Genomic DNA, 17,479 nt, shown 5'->3' on the forward strand with positions numbered 1-17,479 from the left:
TAACCCTTTATCTGAAACTCCTCTGCTAACCCTTTTCTTTGATAATAATATGTTCAGGAAACTTTGGAGGCGAGATTTTCGATTTCTCATATCACTTCAATTTTGTGATGCTGAATGAATGCCTCTGAGATGCCCCATAAAATTATTCAATTAAAGTTTTTTTTACATGGTTCGAGGTGTTATAGTGCCTTCCAAATTTTATATATATATGGGAATTTTTGTTATTTAAGATTAATATTTAAAAAAAAATTAAGGGTAAAAGGTTCGCATATATCAGAGGCCAAAAAGTACTTAGGGTGTAAGTGAAAGTTAAAACCAAAATCTTCATCTAGCTGAAATATAACCTAACTTCAAGGGATGTCAATGTAATTTGCCCTTTTTTTTTATGATGATCAAGTTACAGTTTTTTTTTTTCTTTTGGGCAAATTTCTCAAAACCTTCACTACTTTCAAAAAATGATCATAAAACCCAACCAGTTTTAAAAACCCCAACAATATAACAACGTTATCATTTTACCCAAACTCTGTCAATTGGGGCCGTTAACCAGCGCATGGTTAACAATTGTTTTGCTAAATTGACTTTTGTGAGGAAAATACCTATGCTATCACATGTGCTAAACAAGTGATATTGATTTATATGTGTTATTCTGAAAATACCCCCAAGTATCCCTTCTCTCCTCCATGCGTGAAATAGTTTTAGGAAACCCTAGTTCATTCCATTTTGGGTGGTAATTTATAATTAAAAAATTACAACATTTATGATTTATTAGTTTTCTAAAGTGAAGTTCTTGATTTTGGGTGGCAATTTATAATTAAAATACTACAACATACAGAAACCCAATAAATAATTTTGTTCTTGATTGTAATTTGAATGCGGCACACATTCGCAGAGCTTTCATTTTGAAACTTGAATAACTCAATACCACATCCAATGCCCTCTGATCATTCTTGTAATCAATCTAAGCCACGATCAGATTCCCACTCTTGAGATCGATTTGCTGCAACTTGGAATCAGCATTGTTGATAGATTTTTGATCGATTTGCTGCAACGTGGTATCATCATCTCTCTCTCTCTTCCTCTCCTTCTGACTCTCCTCTCCCCCCACCAACCTTTAATTTTTTTTCCCTCCCCTTTTCTCACCATCTTAATCTCAGATTCGATTACCTACCCCCAAACATGTCACATTTTCTCTCTCAAGAAGAAGTACTAGATCGAACGGCAACTACACCAACCAGTAGCCTTTCTTTCCCGCTCTCGAATCCCTAATAGGCTCCTCCTACAAGCCCTCGCTGTCGTCTGCGCCTCACCGGAAAACACCGCCGAATTTTAACACATTCTTAAACCCAAGACCAAAAAACCCAGTTGCCCGCCGGAGACACCGCCAGATTTTCATGCTTCTTCCCTATCCCAATTCCTAACAAAAAGGGGCTGAAGAAGGCGAAGAGTGTTGATCCCATTGCTCACACACATCGTGCATCGCCGAATATCACCGATTCCCATTCACAGACCCATTGTAGAAGGCAAAGATAGTGGATCCCGATTCCCTTTCACAGACCCATTGATCCTGGGTTCGCAATTTTGGCATCGAGATCCGGCCACCGCCACCTCCAATCCACAACTCACAAGCCATCGATACCATCGGGGGTACCCTAATTCGCAGCCGCGGTTTATATATATATAGATATATATATATGTGTGTGTGTGTGTGTGTGTGTAGATAGATATATATGTGTGTATATAATGTTGGATTGTAATTAATTATTAATTGTAATTGTTAATTACACTGCTGGATTAAACCAAAAGGATAGTATTGTAATTTGTAAAATATGATTTGTTTGATTTTTTAAATAAAGTAGAATATCATAAGGGTAATTTAGTCATTTCACATACCTTTAATGGTTCATTGACAGAGTTGGGGTAAAATGATAACGTTTTTATATTGTTAGGGGTTTTTAAAAATTGGTTGGGATTTTATGATCATTTTTTTGAAAGTAGTGGGGGTTTTGAGAAATTTGCCTTTTTTTTTTTGGAATGTAAGGATCTGAGTCACACAATTCACTCAAACCATTGGCGCTCTATCGCTCCACGTGCGAATTGGCATTTTGAGAAGGAATTTGCCAAAAATTCATGCTTTCATGTTTTTAAATTCACGAATTCAATTTAAGAATTCACCGGTTTTTAAAGTTCAATTCAACGAATTGTGTAAGGTAAAATCGTGTATTTTGTTCAAGAATTCAACGACTATTGACAATAAATTCATGAACTTAGTGTGAATCTTGAGAAATTTTGATTTTATCCCCAACTTAAATAAACCAAATAAGGTTAATTATGTCAAAAAGTAATCAATTTAATTTAATTAAGTAAATTATGTCATTTATAAGTAAAAATCAAATAATATAACAATATACTTAATATTTAGTAATATTTACGTAACTTACCTTCATTAGACAATATTTATTAGTAAAGAAATAAATGAATGAATAACTTTTCATACTCTGATTGTGAATTTCTAAATCTCTGATTTCTCAATTTTCTATCTGCTATTAAGTGTTGGATTTGTGATTCTTGAACTTCTTTTACTAGTAATTGACTCTTAATTCACTATTACATTTAGGGCTCTTTGAACTGAAGGAAATAGGAATAAGGGTAAAGTACAGCCACACCCCTTGAGGTTTGGTAAAAGGACACTCAAAGGAAACTTATCTGTTTTTTGGATAAAGACACCTCCTGAAGGTTCAAATATGGACAAAGACACCCCTTTACATGAAAAATTGACCAAATTACCATTTAACTGTTTAGGAGACTTTTTTAACTTTACAATTTAATAAATTGGACCAATCCAACCTCATGAATAATTTATGAATAAAAAAAAAGTAAAAAAAAAAAAAAAAAAAACTTTATATTGTTCACTTTTTTTTTTTTTTTTTTGCTATTTACTTTATAAATGTATTTCAAATAAAATAGAAAGGCATGCATAAAGTTATATTAGTACCTATTTTCTTTTATGTTAGGAAATGCATAATATTTGATATATAATTTAAGATGCATACAATTATACTGGTACCATATTTTTTATTTTTAAGGAAAAGAGATTGGTTTAATTTTTTAAAATGAAAGAATTAAGCATCTTAATTCAAAAATAAAAAAGAAAAAGAAAAGAAGTAATAATAAAATATAATTTATTTGAAATATATGTATTGGATCAAAATTGTTTACATTTTTAAGAAGTTGGGACATTTATAAAGTAAATAACAATTTTTTTTTTTTTTTGTTACTTTTTTTTTATGTAGATTGGTCCAATTTATTAAATTGTAAAGTTAAAAAAGTCTCATAAACAGTTAAATGGTAATTCGATCAATTTCTCATATAAAGGGGTGTCTTGTCCATTTTTGAACCTTCAAGGGGTGTCTTTGTCCAAAAAACAAGTAAGTTTCATCTGAGTATTTTTTTGCCAAACCTCAAAGGGTGTGGCTGTACTTTACCCTAGGAATAATTTATGCATTTTTATAAAACAAGTTATATTGATTGTAATGGACTCATATTTGATTCATTATTCTGTCTTTTTATTTGCATAAAATTTATTTAAAACATATATTTATTATTATAAATTAATATTTTATATATTTATAATGCGGCGCTCTAGTGGCGCTGCAGCTCTAAGATTTTTTGGGATATGCCTCTCTCGCGCTCCCAGCTTTCCCTCCCGCTCTGTGTGACTTAGGTAGGGATAATTTTATAATTATAAGTAGGGTTAAGTGCAAGAAACACCCTTACTATATATAAAATGTGCAAAAAAACCTCTACTATTTCAATTAGTGCAAATAAGTACATTATGTCAATTTAACCATTAAAATGTCTTAAAAAAAACCCATAAAAGAAATAAATAAAAAATTAATAATAATAAAGGAAAATATTTTCTCTCCCCTCTATTTAATTCTCTCCATGTTCTTTCACATTTCCGGCACCCATTTTTTCCGCCACTTCCATATATATTTGCCGACAACCACCACCAAGTCCCAATTCTCACTCTCTCAATAGTATCTCTCTGCCTCTCTCTCAACAGTATCTCTCTCTGCAAGATCACTCTCTCTCTCTGCCTCTTTCTCATACCCCGGTCCATACAAGTCCCACTGGCCAATGGTATTGCCCAAATCCTCCATCCAATTTGCCAGTGGCTTGAAATGAAGCTTAGTTCCAGTGATGGAGATTCTGGCAAGGATCTTGACCGCGATGGGTTGCATGGGGTGAAGATTAATTGTTAGAGATATCGTAGCCTTGGCTCCAAAATTAACTAAACTATTTATTTTTAAGTTGCCAATTGGTTTCAGTGATAACAATGTTTGGGATTTAATTATGGTATTTACGAGGCGCATCTGGATCACGAACCTGAAATTTTACCTCATAAAATACACAACAGATATATATATATATATAATAGAATTGTATATGGATGTGTAGGTGTATTTTGATGAAAGGCAAGAGTATTTCGATGTGTATATGGATGTGTAGAATTATTTCTCTGTGGTAAAGTTATATTTTAAGAAGGGTTACAGTGTCAAAATATTATATTTTAATAATTTTGCTGGTGCATTTTATCTAAAATACTATATTTTAATAATTTTGCTCCAATTGTGGTGACACTTAGATCATTACTTTCTTTATTTTAATCAATGCATTATTTTTACTTTTTCATGTGACATTTCCGCCCATATCTACACAAAAATTCAGAAAAAAAAAAAAAAAAAAAAAAAAAAAAAAAAAAAAAAACCTTAGCATTTTAATTTCTCAATTTATAACAACTTGCTATATTTGCTATATTTGAGAAAAGTTTTGAGAATCTCATATTTTGAGAGGCTGTATAACACCCCATTGAAATGTATCAAAAAAACAAAATCTCCTATATTTGAATTTGAGAGGACATTTGAATGAGCATGGGATCTAAGAGAGGATTTAACTCCAAAACAACCAATTAAGTAGACAGAAAATTCTTTCCCGGTGAAGGCGGCTGTTATTATATCCTGTGATGGCTAGCACCACCTAACTACATGAGAGAGAGAGAGAGAGAGGGTGTTAGAATTTTTTTTTTATTTGTTTTCTTGCTTACATCAAGAAGGGCATTTTGGAATTTCTATAAATAATAAAAAAAAAATAAAAAAATAAAAAAATTAGACAAAATTGATGATTAGTGAGTAATTTGGTCAAAAGATGGATCAGTGGCTATGTGCACTTTTTTTTTTTCTAATAAGGGGTTTTTTGCACATTTTTTGTATAGAAGGGGTGTTTTTTGCACTTAACCCTTATAAGTAATTGCAGTATTTACAAGTCTTAAGGCTGCCTGGGCCACGATCAACGGACAGCCCAATCACAAAACAATGATAGAACTCATACAGCAAACCAAATACAATAGAGCAAGCCCATTAGCCCAGTACAGCAAACAAAGACAATACTAGTCTAGAATGACCTAGACTATTCTTGGCTAAGGCATACCCACAATCCGGTGTAACACAGTCGGGATAGGAAACCCTAAATTGCGCGATCTGATGAATCATGGATTAGATGAAGAAGCTTGATCTTTTAAAGGTCTATTGTATTTTGCATTCCTTATCAACAAGATGCCAATTCCGCAATATTATTTATGTTTTGCTCTTCCCTCCCTCCCTTGCCGCATTTATAATCAGATTATTTAAATATAAATATCTTTATTCTTCTTATATATTATTTAGGGACATTTTAGTCCTTTTTCTAATTTTTAGGATTAAAGAGTTTTTTTTACAAAGTGAAAGGCTATATAAGTCATTTTATATGGTTTCAGAACTCTGACCACCCTGTGCAAATAACGGTTAGGATGTGAGAAAAAGATGGAATAAATGCTTGATACGTGAATGATAATTATTTTTGAAAGGTGTTTCAATGTAATATTTGTCACTAAAATTAACCCTAAATATTAAGGTCCTCAAAAGTAAATGATTTAGAAAAATTTTAATTCAAATTGAATACCTTTAAAACCTTAATCCCTATTCCGTATTAAAATCGTTAGTAAATTGGGGGTGTTGGGGATGTAAAGACGAGTGTGATGGGAAGCGCTCCCACCACAAGCAATATACTTACTCAAGACTTAAGACACACTTTGAAGTCAGAAAGAAAATCAAGTCATATGTAGTAAAGCAAGCACAAAATTGAACAAATCCCATGTTCTTCATTACACAATTCAGCAATTTTACAAGAAATAAAAAAATTTATTAGGGCAACTTCAAGCCATGTATAAGCAAGAATCACTAATCAAATATTGTAAGCAATAATACATAGATGTGTAAAGAACAATCACAAAAACTAAATATTGTTCATTCTCTTAATTAACAAAAAAATTGAAAGAACATTATCAAGAAATGAGATTCCAGGCCAAGCAAATGGAGCAAATAAACATGTTACAAAAAAATAACGTGGTCCCAGAAACATTATTACCATCCTCCTCCAATGTATATAATCAATGATCCAAATCCCTTGCTCTTCCTATTATTAAACAAAATAATTTCACCCTAGCTCCTGCACTTAAACAACATATGATACAAATCTATCCTTCAAATCTCACCGATCTTGAAAGCCAAAAAATACTTTACTTTCCATGTTTGTTCTTCCTCGTGCTTCAAGCAAAAGAAGAGGTTCTGTGTTCGTGATGTCTAAATGAGGCCCGTATAAGGATTGTAAGCTTGAACAGGCATACCTGAGCCATAGGGATGGGCATTGGCTCCATATGGGTTGCCAAAAGGATTTAAAGGCTGTTGTTGTTGTTGTTGTGGGCCAATCATCATCATCTGCTGCTGCTGCTGCTGCTGCAACATAAAAGCCTGCTGCTGGTTGACCATGGCTGCCATTTGTACAGAAGGTGGAGCAGCCACAGTATTGGAGGCAAAAAATGGGTCATGTGCTGTTTGTGGCATCATGTGATTGGCCATTGGGACTGGCTCCCATGGATTGTAGCTCGCATTCTGGTTGCTTCTTCGCACTGCATCATCGTATAGGCTGTCTAGCGTAAGTTTGTCCAGCCCTCCCGCCTATTGTTTTTTTACCCACAAGTTGGAAGGCATCAGTGAAAATTACACGTAATTTTTAATTTTTCCTTGTCACAGTGTACTAGAACGAACACATGCAGAAGGGAAGAGAGGAGGAAGTCTTTTTTGTTAATTTTTTATTATTATTATTTTTTAATCTTGGCACAAAACTCACACACCCATTTTATCCCTATGGGGACTTGAACCATCGACCTTCTATTGTGGAAGGTGAGGAAGGACCACTACCTTTTGTTAATTACTCGACATGGAAAGAATAATTTCAAAGATAAACCATGACATCCACAAGATGCAAAAAGAATATCATGATAAATCGCCTACGTCAAAAACATAAGAGTAAAAAATAGCAGAAGATGTAAATATTATACCAGTTTGCTGGCAGCGGTGGCACTCTCATTTGAGCTTGGGGCAGTGACAAGTGCTAATTCCCAGCCCGTGGTTCCATTAGCAGGAGTCAAGCCAGTAGAAGTTGGTTGCTCAGCTGCACCTCCCACCACTATAGAAGAATCAGAGGTGAGGATAAGCATGGTACACTGTTATAAATATATATATAGACACACACATTTATCATTAGATTATTAAAGAAAAACTTACCAACTGGAACAATAGCCAAAGCCATAGCATTTTTCTCATCTAATTCTGAAACATCTGGAGTAGGATCATTCAAACCCTAGCAAGGAAGAAATGCAGTCAATAAGGCTCCATCAATTCAGCCAAATGAAAAAAATCTTCAGGCAAAGATGTGCTACATTTAAGAATGAGAAAGACTGAAAATTACCAGAAGATCAGGTGGTTCGACCTTAACAGGAGCTTCCACCTTAACCGGTTCGGGTTCAGGTTCAGAAGGAGGTGGGGATGGTGTGCGTTCCTCCTGCACCTCTGAATCTTTTTTGTACCCTATCGCTAAGATTATCTTGGGAGCAGCATTTTTACCATCAATTACCTGCTTTGTTGGACATAATGATTAAAAGGAACTGTGGCCAGATTTTTATAGTTTATCTAAATAAGAATAATCTTCTGAATTTCAAACTGTATAAAAAAAATAAAAAAATAAAAATCAACCAGAGGATTCAGAAATTGGAGATAATACATCCACAGCTTAAGGTCTCCACAAGTAATCAAAAAATGCTTTTTTCCCGATAAGGTAAGTGAAGTAATCAGAATTCTATATATAGAAAATAAAGTTAAAATGAAAGGATTTCTTGAATGATGATTCAACCAACATAGCAATGGCACTATTAAAAAGGAACTTACATGGAAAATATTCAAATATATAAATTTAACCTTTTCTGAATATTTTAGGTATTGTCTCAATTATTAACTTCTAAATTAACTTAGTTGCCTGATCTGCAAATTTAAGTGAATGGCCTTTGTCCAAATGAAATTGCCTGAACGTCAAGGGATGGATCATACAACTTTTAACAACATAGATATAACTAATAATAAATAATTATGGAGTTAATGATGCCTTACGGAAGCATAGCCGAGTTCAGATGTGAAGATTTCAAAATATTCAGCGTGTGAATAAGCCAATTTGATAATAAAATAAAATAAAATTACGGGTCCATCCTAAACTAACTTTGACAATACATTATAGCTCCCGACAATAAGTGACATCTGATTTTCTTTTCTTTTCCATTTGTGCTGAGGAAAAATAACAATGGCATATATGACTACTAATATATTGCTTCTCATTCAAGAAGACGACAAGTTCAATATGGAGAACTTCCATACCTGATCCTTCTGAACCGTAGAAAATCGTGGAGCTTCTCTGACATACTCTTCCATGGCTTGCATAAATGATGCAGGGGGCTTCATAATCAATAGATAAGTTTTCCATCAAAATATAGTTAAGAATAGAAATGAAACACCTTATTGAATTAAAATCTATTCCCGAAAGCACCCAAAGAGAACTTCCAAACCTGCTCGATCTTAATGAACCTCTCTCCACGTCCAACATCAAAGTTTTTACATATTTCATAAAACTCTGACAATCTCTCTGCCTGTAAATAGTGTCATAATTTAAGATGCATGCTCGTAAGAACACAGAAACCTGGACCCTATGCAAAAAGATAGTCTGGATGGTTGTAAGGAGAGGCATTCCAGTTGAAATATTACCTGTTGCCCTGCCCTCCGGTATATATCCAAAGCCTTGATAGCATCATGGCGTTGCATCTCAAAAAACTGCCATAATAGGTAATGACATGTAAACAACTTGCTAAATAATTAAACCATTCCATATAAGGCCAAAATCACTGCCTACCTTGTCAACCAAATTAACGGTACCATCACTTATGGCATTATAAATTTTAATACTTTCAGTAGCAACCTGTTCAAAATAATAAAGAAAATCAGGATAGTAGAATGGTATTTGCAATTATGGACAAAAGTAAATGTTTAGAAATCTCACTTACCATCAAAAGTGCCGACTGAATCACAAAATTATGAACTGCTGCTCCTTGTGGCTGCATGAAAGTTTCATATGGGGCACAGCGTTTGCATGTTAAAACTAGAGTACATTTATGAGTAACAAAATCCAACTTGATTTAGCTGAGCTTGTTATAAAATTACCTGGCAACCGAGAAGGCGAAACAGAAGCTGCTGCAAAGCTGGCAACTGCTCGAGTAATTCAGGAGTGTCCAGATCTTTAGTTCTCTGCACCACAATTTGCATCTAAGAATACTCTTGATAATAATAATTATTTTAACCATATCATAGAGCTATAATTTATACACCATAAGTACATAATGCAAGGAAGAGACTCAGAAATTAACTTCCGACAAGTTCTTTCTTATATATTTAGTAAATAAGATTCAGAACTAACTAGAAAAGAAAAGGCGCTTACGAAATTTTAAAAAAAGAGAGGGGGGTTAAGATAATCGCACTACTTCAGGGTAGATAAGTTTTGAGAAAGGCACAATGTTCTAGAGCCTGCAGAACAACTAGGTGACATTTGAGTATGCTGCAACTAACCTACAACTATAGCACATTAGTGACAGTATTTTCACCATTGCTAATAAGAAAGATGACAAGACTTGAAAGGAATAATGTATCCAAATATTCATCTAACGTAAGTTGGTCCAATACTATTTGATTATTAAAATACCTCAAAACATCTGCATTTCATAATATTTTGGGTCGCAACAGAAACTAGAAATCCCAAAGCAGATTATTGATTTTCCATGCAATATTAACCAATTGTTGCCAAAGCAGAAAGAAAATAAAATACGAACGAATGATGGGTAAAAGAAAATTTTCTTACAGGACGATCAGTCTCAACATCATACTTCAAGACACGAAAACATTCCAGCCTCTCTTCCAAAAATAATGCATAGGTGCGGACCCAGGCAGAATAATCCCATGCTGAGCAGCAGATAACAAATTTCATGAACAAAGAAAGTGCCTCTTTGTCAAGTACAATGGACTTACATTGAGAAAAAAGAGAAGAGAAAAGAAAAAGAAAAAAAAAAAAAAAACGTACCATTTGGGCTAGAATCATCTTTGAAATGAGCCAAGTTAAGCATATGGCTTCTGCTCCTGCCGTAATTTATTAATTCTTCATGGAATGTGGGGTCCACTTCCCGCAAAGCACGATGAATAACAATTAAAGTTTTCAATGCAACCTAAAAAATTGAAAAAGTCAAGCCGCCAAAAATCCAATGCACAAGCACATAACGGATTATTCAGGATCAAAAAGTGGTTTTCTAATAAACCATGGGATCGACTAATATAGGAAAACATAATCACATCCTGATTATCTGAAGTATCTTGCAAATTTACTGTATCATCATAATGCTGTGTCAAACTATACTTTGCGCTTAAAGGTAGATACTAGAAAAACTTACAAAAAATAATAAATAAATAAATAATAGCATATGAGAGAACAGTTAAGACCATTCCACCTCTGAAGTGGATGTACAACTACAAGAATTACACTTTTTCTTCTCCAATATGGAAAAAAACGTAATATCATTTATTAATATAGCAGGGAAACTTAAAGCTCAGTTCACTTGTTGAGTTGAATCCCTTCAAGCAAAAAGATAAAATAAAATAAAATAAAAAGTAAAAATATCAAGTACTGAATAATTAAAACTCATAGGATGAAGATATGAGTGAAGGAGATAAAGAAAAAAAAAAATTATTATTTATTTATTTAACTCTAATGCCATGGATAAGATATGATCAACAAGTACTTATCTAGCACCCAAAAAAAAAAGAGGATCTGAAATCAAGATTGTGAGATCCTGATTGCCTGTGTACCAGTCTTGGTCGACCATTTACCGGTGCGTCTTTCCTATACTAAATAGTACCCATGTATTTAGGTTATGTCCTACACTTTATTCGTGTCCAGCTCATAGATGTGTCTTGTCAGTTACCAACTTCCTATACTTGACAAATTAAAAGATGACAACTAGCCATGCGAGTCATCAGTGTGAAAAACTATGCTGCCCACCTAAAAGAATCATCAATTCATACAAGGCACTTCACCTAAGCAATCGAATATTCTACCTTTAACTCCTCAAGCGCAGCTGCAGAGCGATGAAATATTGCTGGACTTCCACATATTTGCTATGTCTTATTCTCTTGAAACATATATATTTGCTACTTATAAAAAAATAATAATAAATAAAATAAAAATAAAACATATATCTTTGCTATTAAATATTCAATATCTAAAAAATTTAAGAACATTACTGATTTTCTTAAGATTAAACTATGAAAGCTTGTGTGCCTTTGGCATGACAAATTCATGCTGATATTACTTCAAATCATAAAGGATTGATCCTTGCGATAAGTTTTCTCAACATAAACTATATTGGCACAAATATATACCGCCCAATTATGTGTTTTTGACAATCGTCTAGCAAGAGCATGTATGCAGTAAGCAACATCAGCTCGAGGCCTTGTAGCTGAAACAGCCGCAAATATAGCTGCAAAGAGAAGAAGGGGAAAAAAAATCCATCAAAACCATTGGCAGTTAAGAAATGATAAGCACAAGTTAAACAAAATGGGACATGTCAATCAAACAAAATTCAGTTTCCATCACAAGAGAATACCAACCTTTTATGTACTTCTCTTTTGCTGGGCGCTCAACATGATTTGTGGCCTTCACAATGGCAATGTCCAATTCCTGCAACAACCAAAACCCATACAAGAACATCAGGAACATCCACTGTTGCAAGAACCATAAAGAGAATCCAAAAGTTGCACCTTGTAATCACTATTGACTTTCGCCAAACTGACAGTGGTGGTATCTTTAATGGCTCCAAGCGCTTTTCTCAAGCTTTTCTGTGTACCGCCTCCTCTCGACATTCTCTCTTAATTACAAAATTCTACACAAGGTTCAACCAATAAATAATGTTCACTTCAATAAATGAATCTCAATTCATTCAAAACGAAATAAATTGAACTTCAAGATCTATGTGAAGAAAGTTCTAACAAAATGCACATACTGACATATAAGTGCAGTATCAATTAATTAAGCTTGTGATTATGCACATACAAGTGCAGTATCAATTAATTAAGCTCGTGATTGGAGTTCATTTTACCTTAAAGCTGGTATCAATAATTTCACTTCAATAATTAAATCTGAATCTAGTTACCTAGTTACTCCGTAAAATTGAGAATCATCATAGCTACTCAAGAACCGACTCTGATAGACCATCATCAATCAACACTTCGTGCTAATTTTATGTGTTTCTATCCCCTCTCTATATATATTAATATGTTTATATGTATATGTCTCTATGTATTATATTAATATGTCTATGTTTGTATGTGTGTAATACACCCACAATAAGCACATCAAGTCCTGAATTTCAAAAGAAGCAATTATTCACATATGTTAATAGGTGAAATCGTAACAGCATAGAAACACTAAATCAGCATGCATATTAAGATCAAACCACAAAATTAATCAAAGCAACGAGCGATAAGTGTACGCGCGCAAAAATCATTATCAAAATCAAGCTGAACATTGATATTTAATCAAATAGAACAACATGAACTTATAATCGAGGATCTAACAAAATACAACACAATCGAGACAAAGCACAATCAATTCTACATTCGCATTAACCTTTTGAGCTCAGTATTGATGTAAGTATAAACATAGGAGATCAGAGAACTCGATTCACCTGAACCTGGATCCAAAACGAGAGATAGAATACAGCAGAGAGAGAAGAAACAAATAGCAGAAGAGAGAGAGAGAGGCGTCGCTTGAGTCTGGTCTGCGACCAAAGAAAAGTCTCCAGAGATGAATTTATTTTGGTTGGCTGTCGGCATCATATATACATTTTTTTATGTATATATGTATATACACCTAATTTGTATTTTGTATAACATTACATATGTGGTAAATATCAATATTTATATATATGTATATATTACTCCTAGTCTCCTACCATATTCTAAATCTACAGTTTCTATATTCTCTCTCTCTCCATTTCCTAACCCACTCTCTCTCCATTTCCTAACCCACTCTCTCTCTCTCACAACTCGGTGACGCGTCAGAATACGGAAGCGTACGACTTGTACAACCGAAATGAAGTTTAGATTTCCGTTGCTTGAAACATGAACCGTAGATGTGGAGATGGTAATAACATGAACCGTAGATGGGGAGATGGTGTAGACGGGACACGGACTTATTTCGATCGAATGGTCAGTGTTAGTGGTACTCTTATTTTGTCTGTATCTGTGTGTACTCTATAATTTTTTTCCCGAAACAGTAAATGGCTTTTAAAACTCGCACTGATTGAGCTTGTCTAGTCTCGCAGAACAAGAGGGGGGAGAGAGAGAGAGAGTCGCTTGAGAACAAGAAAAAACTACTAGAAGTGACAGATGGGTAAAGGCATTGGTTTTTTATTTTCTTTATTCACAGAAGTGGCCTGGGATTTCGAGTAAATTACGAGAATGGTTACAATTTGAAGAGTGTGAGCGCTTTCGTGTTAGTTTTCTATTTATTGAGGTTCAAAATATATTCACGGCCTAGCAGGGTTAGATTCATACCTCTTAAAAGAAGTAATGATTTTAAGTTTTACTGGAGGCTTGTGTATATGAGTACTAATTAAGAAAATAAAAAAATATATTTATGATTAATAGTTTCAAAAATTATTTTTAAAAAATTTACTAAAAAAAATAATAATCTCAGATAACTATATTTTATATTATGTGAAAACATCTTATTTTTTGAATTCTTGACTGCACCAAATCGATCTGAGCTTCTTCCTTCTTTTTTTCGGCATTGTTAGGGCATCAAGAGCGGAGAGGCTCACTCCTTTAAAAATAAAAAATAGAGTGTCACATTCGATAGAACTTAAGGTATGGACGTCTCAATTGTATGTAAATGAGTATGCCACGTTATACTCCATGTGGCACTATTTATTATTGAAAATTCACTTGGTTAGGCCTGATTGGACCATGTCATGATCTACCTGGCATTTCTCTGGAAAACCGGTAGCCTTGAGCTAATAAGTCGGAAATCGCTAAACTCGCAAGAGGAAGGGGTCGCCACTCTTACCTCTCCTATGGAGGTACCCCGCTCCAGTCGGATAGGTATTTCCATCTCCTCTGAAGCTCTCCTCTGTAGAGGAAGTTTCAAACTTAACTGTTCATCTCGAACTCCCCCTACATAGGGGCTCAAGGCTTAAAGGAAGTGCGAAAGCTTGGGACCAAAGAAGGCAAGTCCCAAGCAATTTCATTATCTCTTCATATTTCGCGGGAATTTGAGAAACAGTAGTTAGGTGACTAAGTTCCAAGGATCCACCTCACCTCAAGGTTTGCACGAGGGGAAAAGAATGTTTAATACCCAATAGTTGAGTTCGAGTAATAGAGATTATATAATGCATTAAATATACATCGATTAACTGATAAGACATGAATTTATTACATGCTATCATCACCACCTCGAAAAGGGGCAGCGGCGAGCCTAGGCCCTGCTAGTTGTCCAGTCTGTTAAGGATTAGGTATAATGGCCATTAGATAAACAGGGAGCTACCCTTATAACCAAGGGTCCTTACCTAGGTAAAGTGACCATTGGATAAGGAGAGAGTTGGCTCTCAAGACCATGGGTCCTTACCCAATTGAAAGTAGTATAAATATGAATGAACTCTTGACATTTAAATAGGTGGGAATACATATACACCACAACTATAATCATAAATAATGGTCTTCTAGGACTTGAGCTACCATAGGTGTTAAGCAAGTCTGTCTTCTCTCTCTTAATCTCCTTTATAGAGAATTCCTTGTATTAGCTTGGAACTCCACTCAGTCCTGATCTCAGCATTCCCGATAGACATGGAACGATCTCCCCACATCATCAAGAACAAATAACAACAATTCATTTATAGTCTTTACCTAAAAATATATACTAGTACTTTTAATTGTCACTTTGTATGACTACTACTTTTATAATTTACTAAAGCATAGTAATAATTTTGTTATCTTTAAACTTGTGAAATTTTGTTTAGTTAAAATAATTTTATGTCTCAATCTTTCATCAAGATAGTTAAAATAATTTTTTGTCTCAATCTTCCATCAAGTTAGTAATGATATACATACTTACCAGGAAAAAAAGGGTAATAAATGATATACATGTATATATTTTAGAGCAAAATTCCTGACTCCACCCCCGCAATAATGTAAGGTCTTTTAGTTGCAAAAAAAAATTAATTACTGTGAAAAAATTCATGTATAAACAAACGTATGTGTGTGCAATAGTTCAAGGTCTCTTATTTGCAAAAAATGAACTATTGTGAAAAAATCGATCCAATTTGACTGAATTAAATTGCAACCCAGAGAACCTGATTAACCTGACCAATCAAACCATAATAGAACTCAAGCTAGCTCTTCCTAACTTAAAGTCGAATCTAATCCGAATTGGGAGAACATTGCTTAGAGCATGTGTTGGGATAGGGTTTAGCCTTAAACTCCCGGTTGCACTATTGTTATTCATGTCAAAATATTTTAGGCCTCCAGCAGTTCTAATTGACCATGGTTTGGGATTGCTTCTTTAATGCTTAAAAGTGTTTTAATTTTAAAAAATTACATTTTAATTTGTTTGATAACTATTAGAAGCGCTTTTAATGGTTGTCAAATTTTAGTTTAGTGAGCATTTGAATGAAGCTTTTTAGTTTAGTGAGCGTTTGTCCCCTTTTTTTAATAAAATAATTACACCTCTTCCTTAAAAAAGTTGCAAGTATTAAATATGGCAACATCGTATTAAAATATATTATTGTGTAATTAGCAATAGAAGTGTTTAAAAAAAATTATTGCCAAATAAATTAAAAAATAATTTATTTATGAAAAATACTTACTATATTGTGTCACCAACTTTTTATTGAGGACCTACTCACTAAATAGTAGGTCATTTTCTACCGACAGTTAATATGGTCTAATTATAAATTTACACATAACCTATAATTACAAAATAAGAAAAGTGATAAATAAGGACAATAACTCTTTTGGTAAAAAAATCACACCACCCCCTATGCTTTCCTTATTTATTACTTTCTTAAATTTATAATTGCAAATTAGCGTTTGTAATTGAACCACATTTTCAGTCAATAATAACATTGATGAGCAATTTTTTGACAGCTCTATTGATAAAAACACTTTTTTTATTTGCTCTTTTATGTTTTATTAGGTATAATGTATTTTAAATTTCAAAATGAAAAATTAATAAAAGAAGAATGTACAAGTAAAGTAAACAGATGAAGTGAATTTAAGTTAAATAGTTCATAATATTTAATGGTAAATAGTCTCTTTGCACGTGCAATATCATCTATAACCGACAACAATTTTTTTAATATGTCAAAATATTGATTTTATTTTATTTTTGGGATAACTCATCTAAATTTTTAACTCATTTCAGAGAAAAACATAAAAGTTTGAGCAATTGAAAATCCAAAAATATTTCCTGAAGAGGGTTATTCAATCTTTCTAGTAATTTTTTATTTTAATAATTATATATGCACACAGTACCTAAACATTGTTATAAGTAATATAAACACATAGATGCACACACCTTTTATATAAGTCCAAAATTTAGACGTAAACAATGCCACTAGAAGGTGAAGAACATATATTCTCAATGAATTTTATATGATATTATCTTTTCGGATCAAAATCATTTATGTTAGTATTATTTCGAGGTGCAAATTCAACAGTGCAACATTACTCACTTGTTAAATGATGTTGTTTTATACTTCAAATTTTATTAATTATAATAAAATTTTAAAATATAATTAGAACTATGAATATTATCAATGAAGTAAAATTTTAAAATAAATATTATAAAAGATACATTGCAAATGACAAAATATTATTTTTATTTTTTTAAAAATTGATGAGTCAGTTATTTTTGTTAAGATTTAATATATATATATATATATATATATATATATATATATTAC

The 17,479-nt window shown here is 33.1% G+C and overlaps 1 protein-coding gene across 2 annotated transcripts; it reads right to left on the reverse strand.

Annotated features, from left to right (window-relative positions):
* Positions 1 to 6,326: 6,326 nt before the first annotated feature.
* LOC132277334 (putative clathrin assembly protein At5g35200) lies at positions 6,327 to 13,356 on the reverse strand. 2 transcript variants are annotated; one of them, XM_059779173.1, is made up of 16 exons: positions 13,205 to 13,356; positions 12,279 to 12,400; positions 12,129 to 12,198; positions 11,901 to 11,998; positions 10,549 to 10,690; positions 10,330 to 10,430; positions 9,639 to 9,722; positions 9,482 to 9,532; positions 9,331 to 9,396; positions 9,186 to 9,251; positions 8,990 to 9,070; positions 8,802 to 8,879; positions 7,846 to 8,010; positions 7,662 to 7,737; positions 7,436 to 7,563; positions 6,327 to 7,052 (listed from the first exon to the last, which is right to left on the reverse strand). In XM_059779173.1, the coding sequence occupies exons 2-16, from the start codon at positions 12,378 to 12,380 to the stop codon at positions 6,678 to 6,680; spliced, it is 1,683 nt and encodes a 560-aa protein (XP_059635156.1). In that variant the 5' UTR covers positions 12,381 to 12,400; positions 13,205 to 13,356; the 3' UTR covers positions 6,327 to 6,677. The 2 variants fall into 2 exon arrangements, with proteins under 2 accessions (XP_059635156.1, XP_059635157.1); XM_059779174.1 differs by having other exon boundaries at positions 13,147 to 13,321.
* Positions 13,357 to 17,479: the final 4,123 nt, after the last annotated feature.

Source organism: Cornus florida, unplaced genomic scaffold (assembly GCF_030987335.1).
Source record: "Cornus florida cultivar Cherokee Brave unplaced genomic scaffold, ASM3098733v1 CherokeeBrave_3.0.0_Hap2_Chr10, whole genome shotgun sequence".
Lineage (NCBI taxonomy): Eukaryota > Viridiplantae > Streptophyta > Magnoliopsida > Cornales > Cornaceae > Cornus > Cornus florida.